Raw genomic sequence first — 15,327 nt, 5'->3', positions numbered from 1 at the left:
GTATATTCTCTGTGTTTAATGTAGCCACAGGTTGACAAGTGTACAAGATTAATCTGTAAAGGGATCGTCTACTGTAGATGCACATTTTGGGTGAATATACTGATGTGTGTGGTCACGTTTAGTGGCTAATCAGTAGACCCTACATTTGTGGAAATAATTATATTAACTATATTTCCCCTATGTAGCATTTGGAAGTAGTAAAGTATTACACTGTAATAGAGATTGACCTCCTGGTTTTGATCTTTTCAGATTTACTGAGCAGTTCTTCCCGGTCTGTTTTTTGTTCTAAACGTTCAGTCATTTCCACAATTTTTCCTGATCAGTATCAGAGCAGCTCTGAGGATCAACGTAGCTCAGTGTTTTCTCACGCCCACCGTCTGAGGAAGTGTCCATGTTGTTCTAAGGTTATTTTGTTTCTCTGAAGTAACCTCCGAGCAGGCCCGGTGTTGTGACAGGAGAGCCGCGGAATGCACTAACAGGAGAGTGTTTACGTCGCTCCATCTACAAAGAAACAGAATGAGAACATGGTGGCCAGATGGATTCGGGGATTTAAATCGGGATGGTTGCCGGGCCGGGTCCATTGAGTTATGACTGGTGTTGAAGCATCAATTATTTCCTGTTCTAGTATCAGCCAGTCTCAGAGAGCTGATATGAAACTCATAAGGAAACGTGCGACTGCCTATTCTGACACATAGGACTGACAGTAATACAACACCCACCCACTCGTGCTGTTGGGGTAATAATGATTGTGGCTTAAATTAGAACATTCAACAGCAAATCGGATAGAAACCTGTCTGTCAAACAGAGCCACCGTGACTGATAGGATATGCACAGAAATATCTCATCAAACTTCCTGGTAACATTGGGCTTTGTCTGTACTGGACACCACTGGTAACACAGAACAGAGAAAATATGTTGACATGTACTGTGTCCACTAGGTGGTGGAAGAAGCTTTCATCACCCAACCTATTCCAAGGTGGTATAGAATAGATGTGATATGTAAGCACGAAGCTTTTACTTGTCAATGTCAGCTATAATATTATGATTGCTGCATGCATGTTCAAAACACTCAACTGAGACATTGCAACTTAAATCAATAGCAGGATAGTTTTTCACATTTTTTATTTTTAAATAACTATTTACATGACAGCTCTGTATAAATCCATTTTGTTTTCATACACGTGACAATTTTTCAAAAAGAAAATGTTTTAACATGAAGGGCAATGTGATGATTAAATGCATCACATTGATACATGAAAATGTATAAATCACAACCCTTTGTGATGGCTGAGCAACAGTTCCTTGGTTTCCTGTAGTAAAAAAAAAAATAATAAGAATATTTGACATGGATGTTTTCAACTCCCTCAAAAACCAAATAACACAAAGCTTTTAAACTTTTTTAAGCTTTTAAACCCTTTCAATGGCATTGCTGATATAATTCATGTCACATGGTTTACTTTGAATTCTTAGTTATTATTCGCATTTAGGACAATGCATGACCTCATTGATAAAACTTTCTACCGATAGAAGAAATAATATGTCGTAAAAAATGTGAATTCAGGGGGGGAAAAAATGCTCCATTGAGGGCAGCTTAAACGAGAACTTTTGCGGAAGTCTACAGTATCACAAGTCGGTCTATCAGTCAGGCACAATCATACACAGCGGAGGACACAAGCAACTGCTCACTGCCTTGCCAATTCACTTATATCATGGCTCAAATTTAACATTTGTACAGTTAGATATATTTGAGGCAACTTGGGTAAAGAGCCTTGAATAGGAACACTACAGCAAAATGCCCCATCTAGAAATCCAGAAATCCAACCAACGTTATTAGCTCTGTTTCCCTGCCTGCTAGTCTGTCCATGCTACCGCCGAGGGATAACTATCCAAAAAAAGGAATCTCCCTTTTATGACACATGGCAGCAAGAGTGAGAACGACAATTTCATGTGAAGAAAATAGTGAGTAAGAACTCCCCAGAATCAAACAAACACATTATGAGAAATTGTGTGAGAGCGAACTCTTGTAAACTCAGCAAAAAAAGAAACTGCCCTTTTTCAGGACCTTGTCTTTCAAAGATCATTCGTAAAAATCCAAATATCTTCACAGATATTCATTGTAAAGGGTTTAAACACTGTTTCCCCATGCTTGTTCAATGAACCATAAACAATTAATGAACATGCACCTGTGGAACGGTCGTTAACACACTAACAGCTTACAGACGATAGGCAATTAAGGTCACAGTTATGAAATCTTAGGCCTCTTTAGTGTTCTTTCTACTGACTCGTGCCTTCAGCATGCTGCAAAGAGACATGGGGACTGCAGATGTGGCCAGGGCAACACTTTGCAATGTCCGTACTGTGAGACGCTTAAGACAGCGCTACAGAGAGACAGGACGGACAGCTCATCGTCCTTGCAGCGGCAAACCACGTGTAACAGCACCTGCACAGGATCGGTACATCCGAACATCACACCTGCGGGACAGGTACAGGATGGCAACAACAACTGCACGAGTTACACCAGGAACGCACAATCCCTCCAGCAGTGCTCAGACTGTCCGCAATAGGCTGACAGAGGCTAGACTGATGGCTTGAAGGCCTGTTGTAAAGGCAGGTCCTCACCAGACATCACAGGCAACAACGTCGCCTATGGGCACAAACCCACCGTCACTGGACCAGACAGGACTGGCAAAAAGTGCTCTTCACTGACGAGTCGCGGTTTTGTCTTACCAGGGGTGATGGTCAGATTCGCGTTTATCGTTGAAGGAATGAGCTTTACACCGAGGCCTGTACTCTGGAGCGGGATCGATTTGGAGGTGGAGGGTCCGTCATGGTCTGGGGCGGTGTGTCACAGCATCATCGGACTGAGCTTGTTGTCATTGCAGGCAATCTCAACGCTGTGCTTTACAGGGAAGACCACCTCCTCCCTCATGTGGTACCCTTCTGCAGGCTCATCCTGACATGATCCTCCAGCATGACAATGCCACCAGCCATACTGCTCGTTCTGTGCATGATTTCCTGCAAGACAGGAATGTCAGTGTTCTGCCATGGCCAGTGAAGAGCCCGGATCTCAATCCCATTGAGCATGTCTGGGACCTGTTGGATCATAAGGTGAGGGCTAGGGCCATTCCCCCCAGAAATGTCCGGGAACTTGCAGGTGCCTTGGTGGAAGAGTGGGGTAACATCTCACAGCAAGAACTGGCAAATCTGGTGCAGTCCATGAGGAGATGCACTGCAGTACTTAATGCAGCTGGTGGCCACACCAGATACTGTTACTTTTGATTTTGACCCCCCCCCCCCCCCCTTTTGTTCAGGGAAACATTATTCCATTTCTGTTAGTCACATGTCTATGGAACTTGTTCAGTTTATGTCTCAGTTGTTAAATCTTGTTGTGTTCATACAAACATTTACACATGTTAAGTTTGCTGAAAATAAACACAGTTGACCGTGAGAGGACGTTTCTTTTCTTGCTGAGTTTAGCAATGTACCCCATCACATAATGGAACCTCTGTGGTCATAATATCACCGCATGAAATGCCAAGAGATGATGAACATGATGTGTGCAAGAACATCCCCTACACAAGAGGAATAAGTCTTCACCTTAGTACAGCAACTTTTAACCTGATTTAAGAGGCTAAAATTAATTCAATGCATTATTAGAACAGGACCACAGCATTGTTTTAGAACCGTTTGAGTAAAATGTAGTGTATCTCTCCGATTTTTGGAAACTATGAATTGTGAAATGCTCTTTGTATTCTATTGCTGTCAAGTTTCATGCATGTAAACGCTTTAATACTTCCAATAAAACGCTTGTTTCTTATTTAAAAAACATAAACAAAAATATTATTTGTCTCAAAATACTATGCAGGGATTAAAGGGAGAATTTAAATATTTTTCAAACAACAAGTTGTTGTTTTCAACCTGAGATTAAAAACCAAGATGTCCCCCTCAGAAGAGTCAGTCTGAGTCTTAACTCTTCAGTCTAAAAGAACCACAATGTGCTTGTGACAGGCTGTCCCCACGACAAGATCCAGAGATTGGTTGGTTAGTTGGTGAGGGCAAGTCTCACTGGGCCTCAGCAATAAATCCACCTTGATGCGATTACTTACACCACGCTAAGACTTGGTTGGTCTGAACGAGTCCCACTGACAAAGTTATAAACCAGGAACTGCGAGGTGCCGCAGTAGTGTGTAGCGAAAAGCTTCCCGTCGGGCGTTGGGTCGGAGAAGGCAATCTCCTCCTTGCTCAGGTAGGAGCCGTAAATGAAGTTGTTCCTGAGGAGGGCAATACGAGAAGAAACTACAGATTTAAATATACATTTCTTTGACATTTTACAAGCACACTTTTGACACTTATTTGGACAGTCCGAAACAGAGGTGTAAACAGGCAAGTGGGAGTACAGCAGGAAAGGTGGACGCAGCGATTTAACCGTCTCCGGTGGGGAGAGGTGACTGAAGGAGCGAGCGTTATACCCCTAAACCACAGGCTCTGCACTACACAATGAAATTCTGTAGATTCACAAAAAAAAAGAAAAAAGTCTTGCAGCTAGTTAAGACTGACCTGAGACACTCGATCATGCGCGAGGCGATGCCCGTCCGTCTCATCATGCTGAAGACCCAGATGCGGCTGATGCCACAGAGGGCTGGCTCTGGGTCAGTGGAACAACACCAGGCTCTCTGACGCTCAAACATCACCTTCTCTCCCTCCGAGCCCTCGGGTACCGCCTCCTCAATCACCCTGTAGCCCTGCACACACACACACGCACGCAAATACATCATTACAATAAAGTCTTCACTTCCCACACACTTCCCATAAAGGCAGATCATCCCAGCACCCACATTCATGGACAGAAACACAGGTCCCACACCCCTTCCATTTTACAGAGCTCTGTATCAGCTGTGCCAAGTTTCTAATCTGCCTGGTGACATCCCTGCTTCCACCATGGGGCAAAGGGAGAGATAAGCACACTCCTCTGTGCGGTAAATCACTCCACACACCCACTCATTCACTCGTTTGACTATTATTCAATTAGCCTGCTCTCACAATGGCCACGGTACCAGACTTCTACAATCAGACAACAAAATGGCTTCTACAGTAATTAGCCAATGACATACTCCTGGTTTTATTATTGCAATACAAGCTAGATGATGGATACTGCATCCAGTACTACGTGATCACTTACATGGGCTCCCTGGGAAACAATAAGGCTTTTATAATGACATGAACCTGCGGTGAAATAAATTGGAAACAAACTGCCTGCAGTCCTAATTATAGGACTGACTAATTACTAGTGTTATACTGAATCAGACTGAGCAGACAGTCTACTGTGATATCCCTATACTTGTGACTGCTTGGGAAATGCTCCCACTGAGCTCTATAGAGAATACTACAACACTCAACAAGTACTAGGGGAGAAGGAAGTAGTCCAGCCCCAACCCACACAGACGTCTTGCTCACCTCTTGAATGTGCTCAGCGATCAGGCACCCAGCCACCTTCTTGTCATTGGAGATGAACAGGAAAGTTTTGGTCTGGGAGGGACACTTGGTCTCCACCTGCTGGAAGCCCAGGTCATTGTCCACCATCTCTCTGATCTCCTCAACCTGACAGCACAACAAACTGTGAGACACCCTCGCAAGCTCCTAGTCATTACTGCACGTCGTATCCAAAAAGGTTTTGCAACAGAAAACGCTTCGCTACGAAAACCAGAATTTCTTATCCCTCCCCGGTCCGGTGAGTTTTCGTCCGTTTGATGCCAAGCGAATATAACCCTTGCCTACAGGACGAATAAACTATTGTGATATGTATCAGGGGCTTCAAAGTATATTTAAGATCAATAATGCTGTTATATTTCGATTGTATTACAGTAAAGGTATTTCCATATGTGATAATGTGTAAAGTTCGAGCCTGAAGCACACCTTCTTCAGTGCATATTTGGGGTCATCTGGAAGGACAAGGATGATCTTGCCATCGGGGTACTCTCCCAGAATCCTCTCCTTCTTCCACCCCTGTGGACGACATGACAAATCAGTGGCTTATAGGATGAGAGATGCATGATGTGTGTGAGAGATGCTGTTTGAGTCAGAGGTGACGCGTTAGGTAGAGTTGGCACGCAAGGGCAGCGTCCCAAATGGCTCCCTGTTCCCTATATACAGTATTGCACTACTCTTGTAGTGTACTACAAAGGGAATATGGTGCCATTTTGGACGCATGCATGCTGTGGGAGACCGCTAGTTCTCACCACATATCTGACAGCACTGATGAACTGGTTGTGGAAGTGCAGGTGCTGGGACTCATCCTCCGGGTTGGCAGCGGAATACAGCATCCCACACACACCGCAGGTCACCGCTCCAAAGTGCTTCTGCCCTGCATCCTAGGAGACGACACGCAGACTGGATCAGTTCTGACATAAATACGGTACCTAGATTCTATACAATTACAGGAACTTACTCGAGTGCCAGTCTGTTTGTGCTATCAGCTCCTTGTCAATCGTTGTCATGCCAAATGCTTGGCAATGACAGCGAGTGAGTTGGCAAGAGCACAAACAGATCTGGGACCATGGTAGGAATATATATAGTCTTTGGATAACACCCCTCTTCTACAAAAGTACAGTAATACAGTGGGTAGTATTTGGCAAAAGACCAAAACACTCACAGTGGTGGTTTGATTGTCATCTTTGTCGGCCTCCTTTAGTTTTTTTATCTCTTTCTGCAGACATGCGTCAGAGAGGGGACTGCTATTATCTGCTGATTGCACGACCACACTACCACGGAAACACAGAAATTGTTTGAATTAACTCTGGAAAATAGTTTTTTGTGTGGGAAAGATTTATTGCAATTTGAGTGCAGGTTCTTACGAATCAGAGGACTCCGTTGTTGTCGTGCCCTCTGTCTTGACCTCTGGGGATGCCGGTTTAATCTCAGCAACTAAGAAAGAGACAGATTCTATAACAAAGCATGTTACACTGAGGTTATGACGACATGTTATAACTAGGGCTGTCAAACTATTTAAAAAAACATAATCGAGTTAATTGCAGGATTTGCTGTGATTAATCGCAAATTCAGAATGTTCTCAAATTGAGCTCTAATTTCAGATTTTTTTTACGACAAAAAGCATTACCAGGATATTGACGTCTTGATTTGGTCCAAAGTAACGGTTACCAAAATCAGGTAAATTGATAACGCACTCTGACAGCCGTAGTTATAACACTGTTCAAAATGTCATTTGGTTGGATGTTATCAGACATGAGGGTACCAGCAGGCTTTTCTTCACACTGATCCTTGTCAACAGAATCTCGTGGGGTCTCTTCAAAGGGAGGGGAAGACACTGGTGCTATGGAATCCTGTGGAAAGACAAGAGGTTAAATTGAAGGATAAATTGCATCCCCAAAACTATGCCAGGCATGAAAACAGCTATATGATCATCCACACTGCTTCTAAATGTGTCACTGAAGTTACCAGGGTTAAGTTTCAGAAAAGCATTTTAAGGCTAAGTTCATATGATGAACTTATCCCGAAGATACTTTCGGGAAGCCAGCTCCTGTACAGTTATTGAATAGATTTCAATATAATTCAATGAACAAAAATACCATTCTTACATCTTAATAAAGAAAGAACAAGTCCAAGGATGTTACCTTATCTTTGGCAGTTTTGGGCGTAGGTGATGCTTCCGCTTTCTGCTCAGTTTGAGGGGTAAGTGTAGGTACCGAGGTTTCCTTTTGGACAGTGGGTTTAAGCACTTCTGCCTTCTGTACAGTGAGTTTGGAGTCCTGTGGGAGGAGGGGAGATGAAGACATTTGTACCACACAAGACAATATTTTTTAGATCAATTATAAGGATGTGGGTAAGAGCATTGCTAGCGGAAAGCTCTAGCAGGTCGTGGGTTCAAATCCCACAGGGATATAAAAAAATTGTATGCACTCATTGTACTATAAGTCGTTTTCAATAGTATAAAAACCAAGAAAGTTACTTCAAGGAGAATAAAAAACAAGAACGTTACCTCATGTTTGCCATTTCCGGGCATAAGGGTCGGTGTCTCTACTGCCTTCTGCACTGTTGGATTTGTCACAACTGCCTTCTGCACAGTTGGTGCGGTCTTCTGAGTGTTAGGTACAACTATTTTTTGCGCGGTGGGTACTGCCGGCTTCTGCGCGGTGGGTACTGCCGGCTTCTGCGCGGTGGGTACTGCCGGTTTCTGCGCGGTGGGTACTGCCGGCTTCTGCGCGGTGGGTACTGCCGGGATCTGCGCGGTAGGTACCGCCGTCTTCTGGCTGGTAGGTACCGCCGTCTTCTGGCTGGTAGGTACCGCCGTCTTCTGGCTGGTAGGTACCGCCGTCTTCTGGCTGGTAGGTACCGCCGTCTTCTGCATGGTAGGTACCGCCGTCTTCTGGCCGGTAGGTACCGCCGTCTTCTGGCCGGTAGGTACCGCCGTCTTCTGGCCGGTAGGTACCGCCGTCTTCTGGCCGGTAGGTACCGCCGTCTTCTGGCCGGTAGGTACCGCCGTCTTCTGGCCGGTAGGTACCGCCGTCTTCTGGCCGGTAGGTACCGCCGTCTTCTGCATGGTAGGTACCGCCGTCTTCTGGCCGGTAGGTACCGCCGTCTTCTGGCCGGTAGGTACCGCCGTCTTCTGGCCGGTAGGTACCGCCGTCTTCTGGCCGGTAGGTACCGCCGTCTTCTGGCCGGTAGGTACCGCCTTCTTCTGGCCGGTAGGTACTGCTGTCTTCTGGCCGGTAGGTAACGCCGTATTCTGGCCGGTAGGTACCGCCGTATTCTGGCCGGTAGGTACCGCCGTCTTCTGGCCGGTAGGTACTCCTGGCTTCTGCATGGTAGGTACTGCGGTCTTCTGGCCGGTAGGTACCCCTGGCTTCTGCATGGTAGGCACTGCTGTCTTCTGGCCGGTAGTTTTTGAGTCCTGTGGAAGGAGAACAGGTTTGAAATGCATTTTCTAGAATTAATTTCAATACAGTTTTTGCCACACAAAAACTAATCTGTGCATTTTATCATTTAAGATCATCATTCAAGAAAGTTACCTCATGTTTGGCCGCTGTCGTAAGTGTCACTGCTGCCCTCGGAATGGTGGTAGATGTAGGTCTCAATGCTGCCCTCTGCACGGTCGGTAATACTGCCTTCTGCACTGTGGGTTTCGGCTCGTCATCCAGTTGAAAGTCATCAAAAGAGTACTTGGGCCTGGCTTTGTAAGGCTTATACTCCGCCACAGGCTTGGCCTTCTGAGCTTTCAGCCCGTTGGGCATCGGTGGGGGTACTGCTGGAAGTGTCCTCTTTCTAAGGGTGGGTCCCTTACTTGGGGTCACTTTGGGGGGCTCAACTTTGGGGGGCTCAAGCTTAGGGGTTACTGCTGGGCTGGCTGCGGCTGGGGTAGGACAGGGTGCAGCTACTGTGGGTGCTGCTGGACTGGCTGAGGGGGGTGAGGGTGTTGTGGTCACTGGGATGGGTGCTGCTACTGCTGGAGTGGACAGTAATGGGGGGGCAGGTTTAGCCTCTGTCTCCGGAAACATCTTCTGATTGGCCTGATCGGACTTGAGCTTCTTCACCATGGTCCAGGACATATTCTTCTCTCGCTGCAGCTCCACCTGCCGCAGCCTCTGGAACCTGGTAAGCTTCTTCTTCTCGTGGATTTTGAGGGGCACCGTCACTTGGCTGATGAAGAAGCGCCTCTGTGGTGTCTCTGGAGCTGGGGGCTTGGCTGGAGCAGAAACTGCAGCAACGGGTGCTACTGGGGTAGAGGGCTCCTTGGGCCCGGCAGGAGTTGGAGGGATAGGGACAGTCTCAGTCTGTGTGAAAGGCTGTGGGCATTCTGGCTCCTTGCTGGGTTCAGCTTCAACCGTTACAACCTGCTCATCCTCTTCCTCCGTCTTTAATAGCATGGTGTCCGTGGCGATATCGTCCGCTATTTCCTCACATAAGGCAAGGAGGTTGAGCTGCCTGCTCGCTTTTTTGGAGGCGGCGGCCTTTTGCTCAGCTAGCGCCGCTAGTCGGGCTTTAGTCCGGGCCTGAGGGTTCATCTGCTGTTTCTTAGGTTTTTCCGGGCTACACTGTGTCTTTTTGGCAACTTCCTTCTTGACACTATTTGTGCTGTCTTGGTTAGAGGAATGTGTGCCTTTCCTTTCAGTACCAGCTTCACTGTTATCTAGACGGCACTCATCTTCAGACCCTTTGGTTAGCTGGACTGTCTTCTCTGGCACCTCCTTAGAGTTGTCTATGATTTCCAGATCACTATCCATATCCACATCTTCCCCATTCTCTCCCACCACCTCCACAACACAGTGACCGATCTCCATATCCTCAACAATAATCGGGGTCTCCAGGTCTAAGGTACACTCAATGCTCTCCGTCACACCAAAGTCACAGTCTGTATTCATGATTTCTAAGGAATCCTCTACTTCCAGAAACTCTTTGACATTTGAGCGCATTGTGTCAGACAGGGGGTGTTTGCAAAGACTGGACTCCTTCAGAGCGCTGAAAAGTGCTTCTAGGGGTGGAGACTTTATCTTAGCACCCGACATTGTCTCTAAACTTTCCAGAGGTTTATCTGTAGGGATGGTCATGGTATCTTCCTGGACCTCCTGTCTCTCAGCGCTCTGCTTCACCTGTTCTGAGACATTGTCCGAAGTCTCTTCTGAGGCTACTTCCACCGGCGGAGGAGATTTTACTTCGATATCAAGCTTGGTGTCTAAACTCTCACTAACTTGATCTGCAGGGGTGGGCGCAGAATCTTCCCGCATCTCAGTGCTCTGCATCACATGTACAGTTGCAGGGTGTGGACCCTTTATATGTGCATCAAGCGTGGTCCCTGCACTCTCACTGACTTCAACTGTATGGGTCTCCTCAAAGGACGCTTCTAGAGGTGGAGGGATATCTATTTTTGCATCCTTGGTATCTAAATGTTCAACTACTTCATCTGGAGAGGTGGTCATGGAATTTTTCTGCATATCCTCTATTTCGATGCATATCTGATTAACCTGTTCAGGGACAGGGTCTGAAGCGTCCTCTGAAAACGCTTCTATAGAGGGATACTTTATATTTGTATCAAGCTTGGTGTCTACACTCTCACTAGGGGCGGTCATGGGACCTTCACTAACTTCATATGTAGAGGTGGTCATGGAATCTTCCTGTATCTGCTGGCTCGTACAGCTCTGCTTCACCTGTTCATGTACAGGGTCTGTAACCTTCTCTGAAGATACTTGAGTTTCCATTGTCACATCTCTTGACTCTTCGACTGCCTTCCTTTCATTTTCCTCACTTTCACTTTCGGAATCACTACTGCTGCTATATGCTACTAGGCCTTTAGCTGGAGGAGATAATATTTCCGCATTGACCTTAGTCTCTAGACGTTCCTTAACAAGACCTGCAGGGGTGGTCGTCGCATTTTCCTGCATCTTGGTTCTATGTTCAGATACAGGGTCTGCACACTTGATACATGCATCAAGCTTGCTCTCTACACTCTCATTAACTTGAACTGTAGGGGTGGTCCCAGAACCTTCCTGAACAACCTGCATCTCACTGCTCTGGTTCAACTGCTCATGGATGGGGTCTGAAGCTTTCTCAGAAGATGCTAATATAGCGGGAGGAGACATTACTTGTGTGTCAGGCTTGGCCTCTACACTCTCATTAACTTCATCTGTAGGAGTAGTCACAGAATCTCCCTGCATCTTCCTGCTCTGGTTCAACTGCTCAGGGATGGGGTCTGAAGCTTTCTCAGAGGATGCTAATATAGCGGGAGGAGACATTATTTGTGTGTCAGGCTTGGTCTCTACACTCTCAGTAACTTCATCTGTAGGAGTTGTCACAGAATCTCCCTGCATCTTCCTGCTCTGGTTCAACTGCTCAGGGATGGGTTCTGAAGCTTTCTCAGAAGATGCTAATATAGCGAGAGGAGACATTATTTGTGTGTCAGGCTTGGTCTCTACACTCTCATTAACTTCATCTGTAGGAGTAGTCACAGAATCTCCCTGCATCTTCCTGCTCTGGTTCAACTGCTCTGGGATGGGGTCTGAAGCTTTCTCAGAGGATGCTAATATAGCGGGAGGAGACATTATTTGTGTGTCAGGCTTGGTCTCTACACTCTCAGTAACTTCATCTGTAGGAGTAGTCACATAATCTCCCTGCATCTCCTGTGTCTCACTGCTCTGGTTCAACTGCTCATGGATGGGGTCTGAAGCTTTCTCAGAGGATGCTAATATAGCGGGAGGAGACATTATTTGTGTGTCAGGCTTGGTCTCTACACTCTCATTAACTTCATCTGTAGAAATAGTCACATAATCTCCCTGCATCTCCTGTGTCTCACTGCTCTGGTTCAACTGCTCAGGGATGGGGTCTGAAGCTTTCTCAGAGGATGCTAATATAGCGGGAGGAAACATTATTTGTGTGTCAGACTTGGTCTCTACACTCTCATTAACTTCATTTGTAGGAGTAGTCCCAGAATCTCCCTGCATCTCACTGCTCTGGTTCAACTGCTCAAGGATGGGGTCTGAAGCTTTCTCAGAGGATGCTAACATAGCGGGAGACATTATTTGTGTGTCAGGCTTGGTCTCTACACTCTCATTAACTTCATCTGTAGGAGTAGTCACAGAATTTCCCTGCATCTCCTGTGTCTCACTGCTCTGGTTCACCTGCTCAGGTTGTCCAGGTACAGGATCTGAAGCCTTCATTGAAGATGCTTGAGTTCCCATCTTTACATCTCTCTGGCTCTCTGGGCTTCTGGTGGACTCTGCGACTCCCTTCGTTTGACTTTGATCACATTCAGAATGACTACCACGAGATGCAGGGGGTATACCATAATTGTGATCCATTTGCACAGGGTCTGAGGGTAAGGCTGCTTCATTTGGGTTAGTCTGTGCCCCTTTACGCTTACCTCTATCCCCATTAGAGTATTTTCTGATGCAATCGGGTTTGCGAGTTCTGATAAGCTCCTCATCTGACTCTGTGGAAGCTGTTTTTGAGATCTTGGCTGGTCTTTTTAGGGTTCCTTTAGAGTTGGGATTATTTGATGAGGTACTTGTGGCTTTCGGCAGCTTAGCATTCTTGACAGGGGGATTGGACTTGGTCCTTGTGGTGGCCTTTTGGGCTGATCTTGTCTTGGAGGAATGACGGCCGGACTTTGATGGTTTATTTCTGTCTTTTCGTTGTGCTGGGGACTTTTTCTTATTCCTTCTCTGTGAAGGTCCTTCTCTATGGGGCTTGCTTGATGTTGCAGAGGCTGGTGTCATTTTGTTAGATGGCATGGCCACTTCATTCTGATCCAACTTTCTTCTCTTAGTTTGAGGATCCTGAGAAGTCTGTTGTCTTTTAGGGGCAGGCATTCTATGAAGAAAAGGTGATGCAATGTATGAATGGCAATAGGTGTTTGTTGTCATTACTGAAAAAGTATAACACAGTCAATACCATTGAGACTATAATAACCACGCTACATGGAGTATTGGTAAGCTGTATGTGCTTCTGTGACAGTGTCAAATCATAACTATCAGAGTAAGCAGCCAATGACAGAAATATTTATCAAATTAAAACACTTACTCGAAGCGTGGTATGTGGTTATTGCTCAAATCTTGTACTGTAGCCTATAAAGCTAGTAATTGGAATATGTAACCTAGCTAAGTACAGCACGAAAACTAACTAGCTAGCCTGCTGTAATGAGCGCAACAGCTAAGTGGATGGCTAGACAGTTAGCAAGCTAGCTAATGTTGTTAGCTGCAACAATAACAAGAAAGCTAGCTACTTAGCTATCTATCTAGCCACCTATCTAGTTACTCCAATTATCAAACTCACGTCCATTCACAATGCAGGTAAAGATTAGGACGCCAGTTAGTTGATAATGAATAGATTGCAAGCAAATCACTGCTTTTCAGTCGATAACGTTGACACTTAAGAATTGGCTACAGCCTAGTGTCGTACCAAGCTAGCTAATAATGTTAGCTAGCTAAAATTTGCAAGAAACAAAAATGCTTAACTAAATCACGTCTCGTCATTTGTTATGATACGTAGTCCTATAGTAAAACTATAAAATAAACACATTCGTCACTAAAACTCACTTTACTGTTTTGTTTCCCAACAACAGCTGTTTTTTTCCTTTTCCTGTGAACCAAAGATTTGGTGTACTTCCGGAGCAAAAATGCCGGAACTGAGGAGGCGGGGCTAGGGTGTGTTAAGAGCGTAATCATTATACCTCAGTTCTACCTTAGTTATACCTTAGTGACAGGGTTACCGCAGTTGTGAAATAAGTCAATAGTTGGGAGAGTAACAGAGTTCATTGAAAAGAATGCCATTGTTGATTAGATGCTTTTTTCTTTAATTAGGCTATTTTCTCTTGAAACATACGATATATCCACAAGTAAACAATATGGACACACACACACACATATATATATACATATATATATATATATATACGCAAATACACACATATATATATACACATATATATATACATATATACATATACACATAGATATATATATACACATATATATACACACATATACATATATATATATATATATACACACACACACATATATACATATATATACACAAATACACACATATATACACACATATTTATACATATATACACATATACATCTACATATATATACACAAATAGATAATCATTATTTATAAACTTGTCAACATCTTGACTATATTTTCTATTCATTTTTTCATTTTTTTCCTATTCATCCTAACTCATTTCATGTATGTTTTCATGGAAAACAAGGACATTTCTAAGTGACCTCAATCTTTTGTCTGGGACTTCCAATATCATTGGCTAATCCCTGGGGCCCCTGTTGGAGTCATGTCCAACTGGTCATCAAGAGGTATCAGCCAATCTTGAAGAAGATAGCCGTCACAGACGCTATAATGGTGGAAGCCCTCAATGGTGCTGCCCATGCTAACACTGCCTTCTGGCTACTAGAGGCCTCTATCCTTCTCTATGATCCTGAGGACCTTTAGGCAAATTTGTTGAGCATGAGAAAAGACACCTACAAAGTTTCAATTGTCTAAGGGTGACAGATATGAAGGTTTAAGTGAGACTGCTTATAACACTGCCACCTATAGGCCAATCGGTGCCATTCTTTTTGACCAAGTTACTCATGGCCTCTAGTTTCTGTGCCAAATTAGAAAAAAACATGTCAATCTATGCTTGAGTAATTTGACCAATCTTTTTTTATAATTATGCGGTTGAATTGGCTACAATGGGAAGTCATAGTCGCAAACCAGTTTGCTTCACTGTGAACTCCTAATAAATCAAAAATGTCCTGCGGTCTTAAAGTGACATTCATTAATTAGCAGAAATATGGGATGGGTACCATTCAGTTCGAC

The 15,327-nt window shown here is 44.8% G+C and overlaps 1 protein-coding gene across 3 annotated transcripts; it reads right to left on the bottom strand.

Moving 5' to 3' along the window:
• Positions 1-3,369: 3,369 nt before the first annotated feature.
• On the bottom strand, positions 3,370-14,114 carry LOC110489924 (mucin-5AC). Of its 3 annotated transcripts, none has more exons than XM_036944216.1 (12): positions 14,040-14,114; positions 9,024-13,314; positions 7,994-8,905; positions 7,629-7,763; positions 7,250-7,337; positions 6,852-6,939; positions 6,650-6,758; positions 6,237-6,368; positions 5,914-6,003; positions 5,455-5,598; positions 4,558-4,742; positions 3,370-4,271 (listed from the first exon to the last, which is right to left on the bottom strand). In XM_036944216.1, the coding sequence occupies exons 2-12, from the start codon at positions 13,311-13,313 to the stop codon at positions 4,103-4,105; spliced, it is 6,342 nt and encodes a 2,113-aa protein (XP_036800111.1). In that variant the 5' UTR covers position 13,314; positions 14,040-14,114; the 3' UTR covers positions 3,370-4,102. The 3 variants fall into 3 exon arrangements, with proteins under 3 accessions (XP_036800111.1, XP_036800113.1, XP_036800112.1); XM_036944218.1 differs by having other exon boundaries at positions 6,852-6,921; XM_036944217.1 differs by lacking the exon at positions 14,040-14,114 and adding an exon at positions 13,525-14,030.
• Between the last annotated feature and the right edge of the window lie 1,213 nt (positions 14,115-15,327).

This window comes from Oncorhynchus mykiss, chromosome 15 (genome assembly GCF_013265735.2).
Source record: "Oncorhynchus mykiss isolate Arlee chromosome 15, USDA_OmykA_1.1, whole genome shotgun sequence".
NCBI classification, from domain to species: Eukaryota; Metazoa; Chordata; class Actinopteri; order Salmoniformes; family Salmonidae; genus Oncorhynchus; species Oncorhynchus mykiss.
This window is presented reverse-complemented; position numbering and strand designations above follow the sequence as displayed.